The following is a 19,838-nucleotide window of genomic DNA, read 5'->3' on the forward strand; positions in this document are numbered from 1 at the left end:
GGTCCTATCCCCTATGTCGAGAAGTGCTCAGACTCTGGCAGTGGGCGATTTCCTCCCAACAATTTCTGATTGCGATGCACATCCCTGGGATGTCCAACGTCATAGCGGACAGGCTCAGTAGAGCTATTGTCATGCCTCTCTGAGTCAGGTAGTTGCAGATCTGATCTTCTGCAAATGGGGAAGCCTTGCTGCGACCTTTTGCCACCCCCTTCAACACCAAATGCAGCAACTACTTCTCCATTCTTCCGCTTCCAGGTCACTCTCCCAGAAATGCTCTAGTCCACGATTGGCCCCAGGGGCTTCTTTATGCCTTCCCTCCGTTTCCCTTGATACCAAAACTCATACAGAAAGCAATTTCGTTGGGTTGCAAGATGATCCTCATTGACCCCTACTGGCCTCGACAGATATGGCTCCCGTTCCTGCACAGTTACCTTCTCGAGCAGCCTTGGACTCTGGATCCGATTCCAGACTACTGATCCATCAGTCAGGAGGGCTGCATCAATCTCTTCAAACACTCCAGCTTACAGCTTGGTTGCTCCACTTCCAACCTTAGCCAGGCTTCCCAGCATTTCCCCGGCAGTACGCGACATTGTCTCCTCCCATAAGTCTGCCACTAGAAAGACTTATGCTAGCAAATGGAAACATTTTTCTTGTTGGGCAGAGGCCAGGAACACAGATCCCTTCACAGCCCCTCTCCACGAAATCTTGGAGTTCTTAACAGAACTCTTTAATTCGGGGTCCGCTTCTGCTACAGTCAGAGTTCAAGCAGCAGCCATTTCAAATTTTCATGATGGGTGGTCTAATGCAAACATTATGTCTCATAAGCTATTTAAAGCCTTTCTAAGAGGGACTACTCTCCTTAGACCCCCATTGAGAGATCCCCGTCCTCCATGGGACCTTAATCTGGTACCAACATCCTTGATTATGCCCCCCTTTGAACCTGCAGCGTCCTGCTCCATTAAGTTTCTATCTTGGAAAACTCTCTCTCTGGTAGCTATTACTTCAGCCAGACGAGTCTCTGAACTTCAGGCACTATGCGCCCGTCCTCCATACTTAGTGTTTCATAAGGACAGGATTGCTCTGAGGACTAATCCCTCCTTTCCTCCGAAAGTCTGCTCAGAAAATAATTTGAATCAATCTATAGACCTACCTGTGTTTTTTCCTAACCACACCAACAAGGCAGAATACAAGTTACATCAATTGGATGTTAATAGACAATTGCGTTTCTACCTGCATAAGACAAAGGATATTAGGAAGTCTGACCAACTATTCCTCTCCTATGCTCAAGGCAAACAGGGTCTCCCAGTTTCCAAAGTGACCTTATCCAGGTGGTTGTCTCACATTGTTCCTTAGTTGATAGATAAAGGTAATAAAGACTTGCCCATCAAACCAAAGGGTCATTCTACTAGGGCCTTAGCCACCTCTGCAGCCTTCCAGTCTAGGTTGCCCATGGACTCTATCTGTGCTGCCACTACATGGGCAAATCCTCATACCTTTATTTCTCATTACAAGTTGGATTTGGTCTCCAGGAGTAGAGCTAACTTTGGTTCCACTGTTCTGAAGAGCCTGTTCCAATGAGCCACCCAGGATTGTTGGTGCTAGGGACGCTGTCCCAACCAGCAAGAATGAAGGTGAGATTGACGAGAAGTTATGTACCTACCCTAACATTCCATGTTAGTTGTCTTCATCTTGCCTTCTTTCTTGCTTTCCCCTCTAAATCCCCCTATCCTATTGGACCGAGAGGACTTCAGGTTTCACTGGCTGGGTATTCTCTGGTTTGTTTCTTCTACTGACTTAGAGAATAGGACAGGTATGTTTATCCTTTTGTTTGGAGGGATTTTTTCTATAGCTATGTCTGCGGTTAGCTATTGCAAACAAGATCTGGGTAGCTAGCGCTGTGCATCATGTGATAAGGGGTAGCCTCGAGCCAGTAAACAGCTCTCGAGCTATAGAAGATGGCCGATACCAACCAGCAAGAAAGAAGGCAAGATGAAGACAACTAACATTGAACGTTACGGTAGGTACATAACTTCTTTTCAATCTTCCTATTTGTAAGCAGTACTGCAACAATGATCAATGAAGGAAGTAGTAAAGTTTATGTAAGCACTTATAGCAGTAGATATCAGTGGATTACTGCAGTGTTGGCACCTTCCCCTCATTTTTCATGCACATTTTCCCTCTTTCGTGGTTGAGGTGGAACTGCTATACATTTCCCCCTCTCCTTGTTGTCATGTCTGCTTCCTCTCACTCTTGCTGTTTTTTTTTTTTCCTTCTTCCTCTGGGGGAAGAAAGTCCTGAGGATTTATTTTCTCTACATCCCTTATTTATTGCTTAGCATTCTCAAGCTTGCATTGTTTACCTCCATATGGCATAAGAAAAGGTGCCCAAGCTTTTGTAGGCTAGCCACATGTATGGTATCCTTGGCAATATGGTTACCATATGTAAGCAGTACTGCAAAAGAGATCTAGATGGGCATCTGTTGTTAAGTCAAGTTCTTACACAACCCAGTTCTTTTTTTCAGTCTTTTTTGCTAGTTGGGTTGGGAGCATATGGGTTTGAGGGTGGTAACTTTTTTCCTAATAAAAGAAACCTCACTTTTGGTTGCACTTCATCTTATGACTCGGGGATTCTGTCCTGATTCTTCTGATGTCAATGTAAAGTCAACTCTGTATGCCTTTGTAAAAGACAGGAGTATAAAATATAAATGAAGGTGAATGCATAAACTGAAAAATACAAAAAAGCCATGTTGTGTTTGATGAAATGTCTTATCTGCTGCTAATGACTGTAACAAGAGGAAATTTATTGTTTGCCCTCAGGCAGAAGAACGATTTGTACTACTGTATTCTTTTCAACGATGAGCACCACTCCTTCAGTCAAGTTAACTATACACTCAAAAAAGCCCTTAATTGTAGTACAGAGGAGGCTCAGGTTCATAGCATACTTATCGACAAAGAGGTTAGTAGCATGGTGTTTATTTTTAACTCGCTGTTCATCATGAACATACTGTCAAAATTTGTTTTATGTTTTTCCCTTTACTTAGTAAACCCCTGGACTGTTTTTTTTTCCCCAGATTTTGTTTCCGCTGATTAAGACAGTCTTGTCTGTTTTTTCTGTGTTACAGCAGTTCAGTATTGTTGACTATCCTGTGAAAATAATCTTTTAATTTGTACTGTTGCATTCTCTAATTGTATTTTTAGGGACGCAAATCTGTTAAATACAGCAGTAAGAAAACTTGCCAGGAAACACAGGAAGCTATATCGGTAAGCAGATATTGGTACTATGAGCTTACTCTCACTCAGAAAGAATTTTATATGTTTGACAAGGCAAGAAAACACTTACCAAGAATTGTATTTCAGTAATGAGTAGGGCATCAGTTTTAAAAGGTGGCTGACTAATATAGCATTAACATGTAAAATAGGATAAGCTCAAATTCATATAAAACTGAGAATGAAGCATCACCTATGATAAGTCATTTGATGATGATAGTTGCTATGGATTTTCAGCAAACACACTGCCTTACTGGTATATCAACAGTAGTGCCCTGCTTGCCCTATCTCTGGGTGTCTCGAAAAATGCAGAACTCTTGCCCTGCCTGTCTGTGGTTCTAATGTCCCATTTACTTTCAGACAGATAAGAGCCATTCAGTTTTCTAGTGCCATAGTAAAAGAAGGATCTATGAAAAGATTGCTTCTAACTCTGGAGGCTACAGCTGCCGAGCACATATAAGAAACCCTTTGGGTTTTCATTTCCTCTTCCTGTCTTTTCCGTCAGTGCTTGAATAGTGTATTCTGCTGCTTTGTTTTTTTGTTTTCTAATTAGAAATTTTGTTTATTTTTCTATTTTTACTTTGGCGAACACAGTAAGACCTGTTGATTAAAAACTTCATTTGGAGTTTTGACCAGAAAACTTGCTGCTATTGCAGTTTTTCCTTTGGAATTGTGGTAATTTGAGATGATTGAGTATGATTACAACATTTTAAATGATGTTTTCATTTAAATGGCAGTTTTGGTGGTATTTTGTATGTTATGTATGTTTTGTATGTTAAAGGATCCATCCCAGCAATATGGAAAATATCACGTTATACCTCTCCATAAAGGAGGAAGTGCCACAGAATTATCTAACTTTAGACCTATAGCCATTCTTTCACCACTAGCTAAAATCATAGAAAGATGCATACACAAATAAATCATGCACTTTCTTATTCAAAATGGAAAGCTTGCCGACTCTCAGCACGTCTTTAGGCCATTCCACAGTACCACCATGGCTGTTCTTTCTTTTTCTAATGTCTTCAGTCTTCATCGTAACAACAAACTATCTTCAGCACTCTTCCTAGATCTCTCAAAAGCTTTCGATATGGTCAACCATCAGCTACTGCTCAATACCCTACAAACCATCGGTTTAGACGAACTTGCAATACACAATATTTTCACTCCTACCTAAATGGTAGACAGCAGGCTGTCTTATGGCAAAGCAAGCGGTCATCCCAACTTCCTCTAACCCTAGTTGTCCCACAAGGGTCCATACTAGGTCCCCTTCTTTTGTCTATCTTTATCAATGATCTGCACACCACCATCTCAGGATCCATTTGCATCCAATATACAGATGACTCAACGCTAATATGCTCCGCCGACTCTCCTACACAACTAAACCAATAAGAAGGAAAGCACCAATACAATAAAATAATCAAATGCCACTGAAGTAAAGTAGAAGAACGTAGTTCCAAACCAAACACACAACTTCTAACCCTCACCCAGACCACTTTCAGCACAGTAGAAACATGGCTAGCTAATCACCGCCTGCTTCTAAATCCTAACAAAACCAAGCTACTACTTTTCTCCTGTAACTTTAGAATTCCTCCTCCTTCAACATCAAATCTAGCTATGACACCATTATCTCCCCTGATAACCATACAAAGCTTCTAGGCGTAATAATAGACAACAACTGTAAATTTGATAAACATGTCAATCCCTCTGTTAAGTCCGTCAACAAAAAACTTGACTCCCTGTACAGAGCCATACCTTTCCTTACCCCGCTAGCTAGGGTAGCTATTGCAAGATCACACCTCCTATCTACCCTTATGCATGCCTCCCCTGTACTCGCCAATCTATCCAAAACCAATCTTAACAAATTATCAGGATGTTACAATCGTATAGCCAGATTTGCTACAGGCATGGCTTTTAGGACCCACCATTGCCAGAACCTCAGCATTGGGGTGGCTAGAGTATCCTACCCTTCTACAGTTCAACCAGCTTGCAGTAGCACATAAAATGCTCCATCAACCTGATAACACCCCTGCCCTCAAAAATATTCTCACCCCTCATAGTGCCCCCAGGCCATTATGCTCAACTGATAAACTAATGAAACTGACCCAAAAATCCAACAACTCTGCAGATGATGGCTATATTTGCCATCTCAACCGGTAAAATCTGGAATCTACTCCCTACTACCGTTACCAAGGAAACCTCACTACCCCTATTTAAGAGAACTCAAAAAATACCTCATGTCATTGGCTGTGCTCTTGTTCTAAACCTAACAACTTCAGTAATACATTTCTTGCTGCCCAACCTGCTGTTTAGCCAAGTATCTATGCCTCATAGCATTTGAATGTGTAAGCATTGTGAATTATCAGATCTGATTGTATTCTGTGTTCACATTTTCTGATGCGTATTTGCCAATCAGATGCAAGTCTGCACATTGTGTATATTGATATCTGCCTGTATTCTTTGTCTATATTTTTCTAAACATGACTGCCTGAGTTTATCACTCAGTGATGTATGTACTGTCTCTTTTTTTGGTATGTGAAGCTTTTCTCCCTGGGCCTCCACTGAAAATGGACATATATCCATTCGGACTATCCCGGTCAACAAATGTTAAATAAAATAAATAAACATTCCTGACAGGAATTTTTCATCATTGTATGATTTATTTCTCATCTATTACTGTCTGTCCATTTTGACTGAAACTAGCTCCCCTCACACTGTTTTGTGTATTATTTTATTTATATATATGTGTATATGTATGTGTGTGTGTGTATGTGTGTGTATATATATATATATATATATATATATATATATATATATATATATATATATATATATATATATATATATTTTTTTTTTTTTTTTGCAAAATTAGACTTTTGAGCATGTATTTTGTGCTTTGAATTGTTACTGAAAGTATTGTAATTTTCTCAGTGCAGTATTCAGAATAGTATCCCTACAGAAACCATCTTTAGGTTGCTATTTAGAGGGAGAATAGTGGGATCTGTCCATCTTTTCACTGGGCTGTCCATGCAGCCAGTATGTGGAATTGTGCTGGCTAGTTTCTTGTCCTCAGACTTGGACTACGGTACACTGCCCCCCAACCCACCTATCCTATCCCCCTTGTGCACCAAAAAAAAATAGAATTGAATAAAAAAATATGCCTCAGTCTACAGCTTGTGACTCAAATAGCCAAGTTTCAGGCAGGCAATTAGACCACTCACCTTTGGACTTCCAGGTCCACTGGTGTGGTGTTAGTACCACAGCTGTGCATGACATGAGCATCAGACACTACCACAGCTGTGCATGACATGAGCATCAGACACTACCACAACTGTGCATGACACAAGGGTCAAACACATCCTTTGGGGCTGTGCCATTTCTGTTTTGGATACAGGAAATCCAGACTCGGTGCAGGGGAGTCGAGGCTGCAGAATCTGTTGCCAGTGTTGAAACATTGCCACCGTAGGGGATTTTGCCACTAGTGTAGTACATTCATAAACGATACAGATGACCCAGTGCATTGCAGGGCAGTAGTTTTGACTGTTTTTCCAGAGCTAGTGGCTGTGGTTGGATCCATTATTCTTTTCATTGATCACAAGATGCAAAACTTTTTTTTTTTTTTTTTTTTTTTTTAACCAACACCACCATTCTCACTCTCATTCAACTATCCTAGTATCTTAATTTTTGTAAGGAATCTGAAGTTTCAGAAATGACAAGAGTTTGATCAGTCTGTTTCCTCTGAAGGTTAACAAGATAAATAACTCAAAATGTTTTTTTTTCCCCCCATAGGCTGACTAGCTTTAGGAGTGTATTCTTTTGGGAACTATCATTGGCTGCCCCAACATCAGCAAGGTATGTGATCTTTTCGAAGATGAGATCCCAGACGTAACCATCTTCCCACCATTGATTACTGTACTGGGGGATATTTTAAGTAAGCATGCAGTTCTCCTCTGCTGAACGAGTCCCTTCCTAATAGACCATACCTCCTTCAAGCCCAGTCCCTACAGAAATTCTAGGTAACTGGCTAGAATCGCAGGGAGAGAAGCTAGCACAGGCAAGCAGGGTCATTTCTAAAGTGTTAATCACCAGTGTATTTGTGGATGTTTGTTGAGGTGCATGAAATAGTTTAGAAGGCTATAATAAACTCTGTAATAAAAGGAAAAAATTGCTGTCCAGAACCAAGAAGGAGCAGGAGCCTAATTGGGAGCAATCTCTCCTTAGCCTGAGCAAGCAAATAAGAGCACTACTGAAATCCTCCAAAGCAAACTTCGAGTCCAAACTGGCCACATCTCCTAAAGACGGTCATAAGGCCTTCACTTATTTCCGCAGTCTCAAAAGAAGCACTCAGATCTGCTCAGAACGAATGGTTAAGGACACTACATACACAAATGCTGTAGATATAGCCATCCTGCCAGCAGACAGGTTCAGCGAAAACTGCATCCCTCTATCCCCCCCCATCAGTAAATCAGGATATCCCCAGCACATTCCCCCTCCTCCCCTTATCTCTTGGGAGCAAGTCATCACTGCCCTCTCAAAGGAGAAAAATACGGCCTCCATGGGACCCGATAACATTCCAGGATTCCCAGACCGCATCCTACATGAACTCAGGCAGGAACTTACAGCACCATTAGGCACCCTATTCAACCAAAGCCTGAGTACCGACTTCATCCTAACCGAGTGGAGGACAGCCACTGTCATCCCTTTGCATGAAGGCAGAGCGTCCATTGAGCCAGGAAATTATAGACCTATCAGCCTAACTAGTCTGATTTGCAAGGCCATGGAGCAGATCATCATGGACATCATTAACAAGGACATTGGCAACTTCCAGACACTCTATCCCACACAGTTTGGTCTCGTCAAGGGGAGGTCATGCCTGTTAAATTTGGTTGACTACTTTGAGACGGTCACCAAAGCCATGGATGAGGGAAGACTGCACACACCGCCTACATTGACCTGGCCAAAGCCTTCGATACTATTCCCTACTCTGGTATGATAGATAAACTCTGTCAACTAGGCTTCAGTCTGTATGTTACCAGATGGGTAGCAAACTGGCTCACTGATAGAATCCACCTAGTCAAAATAGAGGAAGTCATCTCAAGCAGTAGACCCTGTAATGAGTGGTGTACCCCCAGGATCATTCTTGGGGCCTCTGCTGTTTGGGATATACTTTTCTGAGGTGCAGGCCAAAACCATTGGCTATGGCTGACCAAGTTTGTAGATGACTGCAAGCTGGGCACTTATCAGTTTCCCTAGTGATGTGGACATCCTCCAAGAGGGTCTCATCAAAACAAATGACTAGTGCCAGAAACATGGCCTCAAACTGAATGCCAAAAAATGTATCTTCCCCTTTGGGGAGAGTGACGTGTCCAGAAATGATTATATTAATATCAAGGTCCTAAACATGCAATCAGTCGTGAGGGACCTAGGCACCCAAGTTGATAGCAAACTGACTTTTGACCACCGTATTGTCTCCATTGTACAGAAAGCTTTCTACATGGCCCACCTCATTAGTAAGGGTATCTCATCCAGGGACAAGGAAGTCATAACATCTCTGTATTCTTCCCTTATAAGACCCATTATTGAGCATGATGCCCTTTCGGCATGTACCTCACAAAGCACATGCAGCAGCTGGATAGACCACAGAGGTCCCTCACCCGGAGAATCCAGGGCCTCCAACATCTATCCTACACAGATAGGCTAAAGGCCCTGTCCCTCTACTCAGTCTCATACAGACTCCTCAGAGGTGAACTCTGTCTGTCATACAAAACAGTCTCCGACCCTGCCTTGATGGGACTGCTGCTTACCAGCAAGTCAAGCTCCAGTCGAGTAACCCACACTCGTGACCTCAACCAGGTCTGCAACAACAGTAGGACTTGTTGGCGGGACAAAATTGTGTCCCAGAAACTCCCTCTCCAGGTCAAGCAGAGTACCTCATTAACCCTTTTTAAGTGCAACCTGGATAACTGGATGGGGAACAGAAAATACACCATTGGGATTCCACCTGTGTCTCTGCTGGAAAGGGGCATCAGGTGCTGACTTGTCAGAACATGGGCTAAATTCTTGGGAAGGCTTGTAAGGGCCTCTGGGACAATAGCCTAGTAACTTCCTGTAATCCTAAGAGTTTTCTGCATTCTTACCTTTTAAGCAAAAGTCAGTGGGAAAGATATTGTTTCCGATATTAAGTGTCTATATAGGATTTAAGTACTCTGGAGGGAGCCGACACTGTTTCTAGAAATGCAGTGACAGTGGTTGTAATAGGAAGGTACTCTTGGTTACTCAGCCAGAACCTTTCTGATGAATTTAAAAAATGAGATTTTGAATGCCTCATTTGATTCTGATTGTGAGTTTGGTACAGCAGCTAATCAGATCCCTAAACACAGGAATGATGGAGGAAAACTGATGCAAGGGGGTGTCAGTTTATTCCTAAGTTTCCCTCTGTTTGTGAGATGATTTTCAGTGGTCTTTCTATCAGAAGTCCCAGGTGTACAAAAAACAAAGTACCTAGAGGAAATGGCAGATGATATTTCCATGAAACCTAATGAGAGGCCTTCCTTTCCATAAAAGGTTTACCCCCTTCTAACTTTTGACTCTGAGGCACAGAACCCATCATTCTCAGCTTCACCTCTGGGAACCCTGAGTCAACAGTTTTCAACAGGACCGCTTTATCAGTGGTTTCTGATTGAGTGCTGTACTTCATTGGCAGATGTTAGAAATGGCAAGAACATCCATCACCATCCTAGTGAGTACCCCTCACCCATCAGGCCATACTTGATTCTTCTTCATCATCAACCCCTTTTTTCCCATTTTCTATATGGGGTCATTGTGGTGCAGGTCTTCTGTCACGCAATCCATCCAACTCTTTGCTGGACACCCTTGTTTTGTCTTCCCTTCTTCCTGTCTGTCCCAAATCATCTTCACTAGATTGTCTTCTACTTTTCTGCACATGTTCCCGAACCATTGGAATCTGTTCTCTTTGACCTTTTATGCAGTTGGAGCTACTTTGGCTTTTTCTGTTGTCTCCTAATTTCTTTGTCTGTCCCATAGTGTGCATCCTGTCACCTGTCTCAGAGAGAGAGAAAATGTTTTTAGTTTTTACTGTAGAATTTTACCAGTTTTCAAATGAGAGGTTGGACTGATCCTTTCTGAATACTTTATCAAGGTCCCACATTTCAGATGCTCACCATGCAGAAAGTGGTTCCTGTTCTACTGGACTGCTGCTTCATTGTCACCCTTGACATGAAGGATGTGTATCATCTTATACCACTTATTCATTGCTTCAGGAGATGGCTGAGATTTGTGGTGTCAGCTTTGCAGTTCTATGCTTTCCCCTTAAGACTATCGACAGCACCTCAGGTGTTTAATAAATACTTTGCTGTGATGGTGGCTCCCTGTTGGACTTTCGGCATTCACCTTTTTCCTTACGTGGACAATTGCTGCTGTCTGTAGAGTTTGTATCTAGGTGTTTGGAATTGCTAGAGAAGGTGTTGACTTTACTCTTCCAGCTGGGACTTAAGTTGAACCTCTGTAAGTCATGCTAAAGACCAGTCTTCCTGGAGTACTTTATCAACTCCAAGAAGGTCCTGTCTTCTTAGGTGGTGTTTCAGGAATTCTCCAGGAGGAACTTCACCTTGGCAAGAGAATTCCTGAAAATTCTTGAACATTATGGTCCACAATTTGCTTGATACCACTGCCCCATCGCTACATGTAGAATATTCAGTGCTAAGTCTTTTAAAGATCCAAAAAGAAAAAAAACTCTTATTAGTGATTCCGTTTTAGACCAGACTAGTTTCCTCTCTTCAGAAGAAAGAGGAGGAAATTACTCAAACTGTAACACCAAGTGAATCTCATCCCACAGCAGAAAGTGTTAATGCTTTACCCCAATTTGTTATTCCTAAACCTAACTCTGCAAATAATAGGGATCTTATTCCTTACAGGCACTGTTTTTCTATAGATGTTAAGGTTTTCTCCAAGAAGCCAGGAGATCCGCCGCTTGAAAATCTTACTTGGCCAAATGGAGGAGATTCTCCTTTTGGTGCCAAAGGAATGGACATGACTTCATCAGTCAGAGGTGCCTTCCATTCTGAAATAATTTACATACAGTTCTAATTTACTCTTCCATCAAAGCCCATCTGTCAGTTGTCCATTTCCTTACCTCTCACTCCCCCACGTATGTGCAGTTCTGAGGTCAAGTTATTCATTAAAGGGATCCTGCATGTTAAAGCTAACTTCAAATTCTGTACTCTGAAAACTGTCATACTTCTGGTTCTCACTTCAGCTGGGGAAGTTTCAGAACTTCAGGCAATAAAGGCCGTTCTTCCCTTTCTTATTTTTCCACAAGGACATGCTGACCCTCCGGTTTAGCCCTTCCATCATGCCTAAAGTAGGGAATAAGTTGTCTCTCAGTCAGGACATAAACCTACCTGCCTTCTTTCCCAAACCACAAACTTTAGGGGAAAGGATGCTGCATTCTCTGGACATTAACAAAAAGCAACGATTCTGTTTGGTCAAAATAAAATCCATTTGAAAATCTGATCAGCTTTTTCTTTTATGAACTCTAAACTGGAACAACAGATATTCAAGCAAACTATTGCAAGATGGATCTCTAAAACCATCTCATTTTGTTGCTCTGTACATGCCAAGTCCTTGCCCTTATGCCCTAGAGCTCACTCTGAGCAGTAGCAGCCTCTGGAGCTTTCTAGAAAGGAGTGGATGCCATGTGTGTACTGCAGCCTGCCTCTTGGTTATCTGTACACACTTTCTCTAAACCCTTTAGGATAGATCCATTTTCAAGGTCCAGAGCTGCCTTGCTGAGGTCAGTCCTATGTGGCTTCTTGGATAATTCTGCTGCCTTTTAACCATCCGCCCATACTTTCCCTTTAGCTCTGGGAGTCGCCCACATGTTATGAATATTGAAAAAGTGATTTTAGTCAGGACATAGTACAGTTGTGTAAGAACTTACTATTAACAGTAGATGTTCTGCACTGTTGCAGTCTTCCTTCCCACCCTCCTCCCCCTCTCTACTTGTTTTCTGCTTACTCAGACTTTCTCCCTCAGTTACTACTCCATGAGAAACACCTTGGAACCAAGTGTGATTTCTTACAAATTCAGAATATGCTCCTCCTAGCTGACAAGTTTTCTTTCTCAGGTGTCTTCAGGCAGCTGGCTTGGAGGAATTACACTTGTATGTCCACCTATATACCCCCTGGAGATAGTCTGAGGAATTACACTTGTACATCCACCTATGTACCCCTATCTTGCGAGCTGAGGTCACATGTCAGACATCCAATACTGGGAGGTAAAGCTTTGGTACCCCAGCCAGACAACAGCAGTGATCACTGTTGCAGTATTCCAAATGTACAGATTATCAGGAAGGACATCTACTGTTGAAAAGCTCTTGCAGAACTGTATTGTGACAAAACTTGAGGCAAAGAAAATGATTGAAAATTGGAAACGGCAGTGTTTTTGGAAAGTGGTTATTCACTGTACACCTGACAGAAGAGAAGCAAATTCATTCCAGAAGTTAGGTAATGATAGGCAGGTGTGATGTTCAAGCTGCTGTATTCAGCTGTTTCTAGAGTATTTATTTTTTTTCCTGGATGATCAAAGACAGTTTTGTATGCAAGACAAAAAAAAGAACATTTTGGATGCCAAACAGGCTAAGGTAGCCATAATTAAAAAAAGCATATCCAGCAAAAACTGAGCCACAAGGTTACTCTACTTTTCATTCCTGTAGGAATAAAGCTCTTGGAAAGATGTTGCCAGTGAAACTTTTCCTGTTTTAGGAGTTGACAAGAAGAATCATGAGTACTTTGGTCTTGAAAGATAGTTTGGTGTTGGGAGATGGAGATGATCAGGAAGTACACCAGTAAGACCAAATCGAGTGAATAAACAGGACACTTTGAAACATCAGTCATTGTAAGATACGGCTTTGCAAGAAAAAGTGGCTGAGAATGAGTGGAATTTTGTTGACTTTGTTGAACTTCTGGGAAGACTGTAAAGTGCGTACCCCCACTTTATTAATGTTTAAAAGGACATTGTAGGAGAAGCAGAAAAGTAACTAAATATTTTTTATTATTACTGTTTGTATTAAACAGTTTATAATGTAAACTGAATTTTGTACTGTAAATCGATTTTGTATCCTGTGCAGTCAAGGGTATTTAATTGTTAGGGGCAGTCTTTTCAGTGACTGTTGTGTAGGTTAAAGATAAAGTAAGAAAGTACTTACTTGTAAGAAATGTAAGCTTTATTCTATAACAAGATCAGAAAAGCTGGAAAGAAGCAAGTCAAAGTAAATATGCTGTGATCTTGGGCTGCTGGGGTGGGGTGTAAATTGTACTGATGCCTAGATTAATGTTCTTGGCATGAGCTGTAAACTTTTTGTAAGCAAATAGGCTTGAAAGATAAGTCAGTGTGATGAAAGGCATAAAAATTGCCAACTTTCTTGTATCTGCAAAGATAATTTGCTTGTTTGTTTTCCATTAGTAGATGCTCTCTGTTGGAGATGAGATGTCTGCTGTAGAAGGCAGTTGGACCGATTTCTGTAAATTGTGTTCCGATTGAAATTTGCCGATTCCTTCATGCATCTTCAACATTAACTGATGTTCTTCATTCCACATTGCTGCAGTCCTAACTATTGGGTAGTCCGCTGTCCAGTCGGCCCGAATACCAAAGTATATGGCTGACGTCGGTCAGGGCGCATTAGACTGACGTCAGTACGTCAGGGTACTAATGCGCATGACCAACGTCATATCCTCAGTCTTTTTTGCCGCATGGTCCGATGCAGAAGCAATTTTGCGAGTGCAGGTTGGCGTTCTGAAAGTTTCTGAAGTCAGAGTTTCAGACCGAATCAAAGTTGGCTAAGTACCCCGTTGGGGAATATTTTGTTTTTTCTTGCCTCAGTATTTAACCGGATGTCAGAAAAAGTGAATAACTGTATTTCTTGTGGGAAACAGATACCTCATAGGGATTACCATACTTTGTGTATACCTTGTTTAGGGCCTGAGCACGGCGTTGTTGGATGCCGCTCTTGTGCTAGATTTAACAAACGCACTATTAAGAGAAGGTTAGACTGTGCCAGGTTAGTTTTGGGAAGCGTTGTAATTATAAAATGCCGCCGGATGCTCCGGCGCCGCTTCGCCAAAAGCGCAAGGACAAAGCAGCAAAGCCTAGAGTGGAAGAACCGACAGTCCCAGGCGTCGGTTCTTTAGAAGGCTCAGTGGAGCCGGAGGTTCTGCCAGGTGTTTCTTTGGAGTCTCAGGAGAGACTTTACTGTTACAGGATGTATCCTCTCAGGAAGTAGGCCAGGCTGAGGGGCTTCTCAGGTGGCTGTTCTTCCCTCTCTTCCTAAGGTGGTTAGAGCCTCCCTTCTGTTTCCAAGGCTTCTTTGAGAGGCAGGCCAAGTTTAGCTTCAGTGGGGTTTCTCCTAGTGCTTCAGGGTCTTTGGCTAAGAAACATATGGTTAAAATGGCAGAGGATTTGATTACTATGGTTAGAGGTTCTATGCCCCCTCCTGATAAGAGGCCTAGGCCGGAACCTGAGTTTGAGAGTTTTGAGCAATGTTCGAGGGCTTCTGAGTCTTCGGCTGAAGACTTGCAGGAGTATCCTCCTTATTCTGATTCTGATGTGGATGATTCTACTCCTTCAGCTTCTCCTCCTGAGGATTTTTCATTTTCAGAGACTCTGCATTCCATGAGGGAGCATTTTAAATGGGAAGGTCAAGATTTCTCTGATTCCAGAAAGAGGCTTAGGGAATTCTTGTTTTTACCCCAGCATAGGCCTTTAGCTATACCTCCTGTTCTGAATGTGGTGGAAGATGTTTTTGCAGAGGCTTCCCTGAATCCTGATTCTTTGCCTCCTGCCCCAGTTAAACCGGATAGGTACTATAGGGTGCCTGAAGCTCATAAGTATCTTTTTAGAGTCCTAGGGCAGACCCGGTAACTGTCTCTCAGGGGCCTAAAGGTGTGAAGGCCTCTGTTGTTAAAAATCCTGTTCCTCCTGATAAAAGAGGCAAGGGCTTTGGATAGATGGGGAAAGAAAGTGTATACTTCTTCCACTTTAGCCATGAGGGCGTTGAATTGTCAGTTTCACATGTTAAAATATCAGAATTACCTCCTTTCTCAATTGAAATCTAAGGTGGATGCTCTGGCAGAAGGTATTGAGTGTAAAGAGTTGCAGGATTTAGTTCATGTGTCTGAACAGGTGGGTAAACATTCCTTGCAGTGTGGTTTTGATGCTGTGCAGGCCTCCTCGAGGGTGGCTGCCACTGGTTCTGTTCTTCGTAGGCATGCCTGGTTGAGAGATCAGAATTTAGCTGAGCATGTTAAAACAAGGATTTTGGATGCTCCTTTGCAGTCTGATGTGTTGTTTGGTTCGCCTGTGGAAGCAGTTTTAAAGAAAATGGAGGACAAGGCTAAGTCTATGCAGACTGTTAAGGATTTTTTGCAGGTGCAGCCTCCGAAGTTTAGTAGAAATTGGCCTACTAAGGGATGGACTTATCCTGCTTATGATTCCCAGTCTAGGGGTAGGTCTAGGCGTGGTAGGGGCAGAGCTCAAGGTTCTTTTAGGCCTAGGACAGGGAGTTCCCCTGCTCAGACTTCTGGTGAGGGCAGGGGTCAGTCCTTTCGTAAGCAGACCCAATGACCTGCCTTTTCAGCTGCCAGTACATTCTCGCCTGGCAGCACCTTTGGGAGGAAGGCTGTCTCTTTTCAAAGAAAATTGGGATTTAATTACCCAAGACAGATGGGTTCTGGATATCATTCACCACGGTTACAGGTTTTATTTCCATACCTTGCCTCCTTTCAAAGGCATGCCAGACATTCCTCCTCTACAAAGAAAAGAGGCTCACAAGCAAATTTCTCTGTTGCTCCAAATAGGGGCCATTCAGCCAGTTCCTGTGCCAGAAAGGGGCCTAGGATTTTATTCTCGCCTGTTCCTAGTACCGAAGAAGGGGAACACGTGGAGACCAATATTGGATTTATCTATCCTCAACACTTATCTGGACATTCCCAAGTTCAAAATGTTGACGTTACAACAGCTTTTACCTCTGCTGGGCAAAGATCACTGGATGGTAACTTTAGATCTCAAGGAAGCTTACCTTCATGTGCCTATAAGACTAAGTTGCAGGAAGTATCTGCGTTTTCGAGCTGGAAATTCTCATTATCAGTTCTCTGCATTGCCCTTTGGCTTATCCACTGCGCCCAGAGTATTCACAAAGGTTCTGGCTCCAGTGATAGCTTACTTCAGGCTAAAAGGAATTCAAATCTATCCTTACTTGGACGACTGTCTGATTCTAGCTCAAGAAAAGGAAGACCTTCTACAGCATTTGGATTATGTCATAGCAGTGCTAAGATGCCTAGGGTATTCTGTGAACGAAATAAAGTCCAGTCTAGTACCCTCTCAAGACATGTGCTTTCTGGGTGTGAGACTGAATACAGCAGCCCAGATGGCCTTTTAACCCCGGACAAACAAAAGAATCTTTCCATTTACTTCCATCAACTATCTCTTCAGTCCGGGCTGACTGCAAGGACAGTCCTTCAAGCCTTAGGGTTCATGGCATCTTGTATTCTGGTGCTTCCCAATGCCAAACTGCATATGAGGAAGCTGCAATGGTATCTCAAAATGTATGGACACAGGACTGCCAGGATTTGGACACTGTCAACCAAATAATACCTTGCATTCAAAAGGCATCCTTGTGGTGGGCTCAGGAATGTCACCTAAACAAGGGACTCTCTGTGACCCGGCCAGAGGCGAGTCAGATTTTAACGACAGATGCCTCAGACATTGCTTGGGAGCTCATCTAAATGGAAAGTGGATACAAGACAAGTGGCCTGCCAGACTACAGCATCTACATATCAACATGAAAGAGATGTTAGCAGTCCAGTTTGCATTAATGGCTTTCAAGGAGTTACTTCTTCCAGGGCAGGTGTTGATTCTGACAGACAACACAACTGTCATGTGGTACATCAACAAACAAGGGGGAACACATTCTTACCCATTGTGCAGGCAAGCAATGATTTTATGGGAGACTGCGCTCAGCTTGCAACTAACTCTTCAGGCAAGGTTTCTGCCGGAGCACAGAACTCCTTAGCAGATGTGTTAAGCAGACAAATCATGGATCCCCACGAGTGGAAACTGGATCTTCATGTATTTCAAAATTGACAGTGTCATGGGGAACTCCAGACATAGATCTGTTCGCTTCTCCACTAAACCACCAGCTGCCAAAGTTTTGCACAAAGAGGTTTCATCACACAGCTTGGAAAGTGGATGCTCTTTCTTTCAGTTGGAAAAATCTTCATGTGTATGCCTTTCCACCTCTGCCTCTTCTCCCAAAGGTGCTTCTAAAGGTCAGACAAGACAAGCCAAGGATGATTTTAATAGCTCCAGATTGGCCTCGGCAGCACTGGTACCCATTACTGAGGAGTCTGGTAAGGAAGCCTCCATGGCCTTTACCCTTGATTCCACACCTGTTGTCTCAGAGGGACGGTCACCTGCTCAATGTCAAGCTTCACTCTCTTCATCTGACAGCCTGGCATATTCTGTTTTGAAAGACAGCAGGTCTCAACTTCCTCAACAAGTTTTAAATGTGATTATGGAAGCCAGAAGACCTAGTACAAGGAAAGTGTATGCAGAAAAATGGAAGAGATTTTTATTTTGGAGTGCAGCAAACAATTTGGAGATTTCTGAGCCTAATTTGAGTGTGGCTCTTCAATATCTTACTGAGTTATTGGACAAAGGTTTGTCTTTCTCTTCCATTAAGATTCATGCTGCAGCAATTTCAGCTCACTATGATTGTGACCCACCATTGTTTTCGCATCCTTTGTTCAAGCAATTTCTTAGAGGGGCAAAGAATATAAGACCCCCACGTAGAGCTCCTACTCCTGCTTGGGATCTCAATTTTGTGTTGGAGAAACTTACTCTACAACCTTTTGAGCCTGCGGCCACTGCTGAATTGAAATACTTGTCATGGAAGACTGCTTTTTTGTTGGCCATTACTTCTGCAAGAAGGGTTTCTGAGTTGCAGGCCCTTATGGCGGTAGAGCCTTTTTTGATTTTTCATAAGGATAGGGTATCTTTACGTACTAATCCTTCCTTTATGCCTAAGGTGGTTTCTAGTGTGGCTTTAAACCAAACTATTAATTTGCCTACTTTTTATGCAGATCCCCAAAATAAAGGGGAAAAGATTTTGCACACTAGATGTACACAGGCAATTGCGTTATTATTTGAGCAGGACTAAGGATTTTAGGCAGTCTCAGCAGTTGTTTGTTTCTTTTGCTTTGGGTTCGCAGGGCAAGCCTGTGTCAAAACAAACTATTTCTAGGTGGATTGGGTTTTGCATTGCATTTTGTTATTCCCATCATGGCAAGGAGATTCCAGCTGGGATTAGGCCTCATTCCACTAGGGCTACTGCCACTTCAACAGCATTTCTAAGGGGGGTGGCAACTAAGGATATTTTGGAGGCAGCTACTTGGAGTTCATTGCATACTTTCTCTAAGCATTATCACCTTCCTCTCTACTCTAAGTCTAGGGCTGGTTTTGCCACAGCTATTTTGCAAGGCATGTTGTCAGTTCCTGCTTCCTTATGATTTGCCAGCCTCCCTTACCTCTGCTTTGGGATTCTACCCAATAGTTAGGACTGCAGCAATGTGGAATGAAGAACATAGTACAGTTTTGTACCTACCATAAATGTAGATGTTCGAGGATCCACATTGCTGCAGTCCAATTTACCCTCCCTCCTTCCCCTCTGTGTTTAGGGGTGGTTGTGTAGGTGAGGTTATATTCTGGTAATTTTATATATATTGTACATATTTTTGGTACAGGTATGTTTGGAGTTTTTGGTTTTGGCCTTATCTTTTCAGGGTCTTCTGACATCTGGGGCAAGAAAAGACTGAGGATATGACGTCGGTCATGCGCATTAGTACCCTGACGTACTGACGTCAGTCTAATGCGCCCTGACCGACGTCAGCCATATACTTTGGTATTCGGGCCGACTGGACAGCGGACTACCCAATAGTTAGGACTGCAGCAATGTGGATCCTCGAACATCTACATTTATGGTAGGTACAAAACTGTACTTTTTTTCTCATTGTTAACTGCTTTTACATGGAATTGTGCTGTCTGCAGATGCAAGATTATTCATGAGATTTCTGAGTATTCTTTGTTGAGAGAAATGCAAAATTTAAAAGTAAAAAGTGTTAAGCAGTTCAGTGAAAAATAACGTTTGAAGTTATGGGAGTGTATGAAACAGAGTGGTCTCCCCAGAAGTTGTCATACTTTAATATATTTAATAGAACAATGCATAATTGTTTTATTTAAAGGTAGGCAATGCACTTTTTCTTGGGTCTAAAAGTTGTTTTTGATAACACACAAGCTATTCTTCACATCTGGCATTGGAATAAAATATGACAGAACACCCGGCAATCTGTGTAAGTGAAGAACATAGGCTATAATGTGCTTTCAGTATGGGCAGTCTTAATTTTAGATTAGGCAATGTCATTGGGTGCAGCTGTCAGTTTGGGGCACTTGATCATGTCTGGACGGTTAAACTACATTTGTTGGAAATGTATATAGTTTTGTGTA

At 42.4% G+C, this 19,838-nt stretch overlaps 1 protein-coding gene across 1 annotated transcript in view; it reads left to right on the top strand.

The window, feature by feature from the left end:
- Window positions 1-19,838, top strand: part of UBR1 (ubiquitin protein ligase E3 component n-recognin 1) — a gene marked incomplete in the record, with an annotated part of 4,571,807 nt that overhangs the window by 285,263 nt on the left and 4,266,706 nt on the right. The window contains 2 exon segments of the mRNA XM_044074213.1: window positions 2,817-2,955; window positions 3,198-3,260. Coding sequence (XP_043930148.1) covers window positions 2,817-2,955; window positions 3,198-3,260 — 202 coding nt within the window.

The sequence above is a fragment of the Protopterus annectens genome, chromosome 6.part0, assembly GCF_019279795.1.
Source record: "Protopterus annectens isolate FY-2018-M chromosome 6.part0, PAN1.0, whole genome shotgun sequence".
Lineage (NCBI taxonomy): Eukaryota > Metazoa > Chordata > Ceratodontiformes > Protopteridae > Protopterus > Protopterus annectens.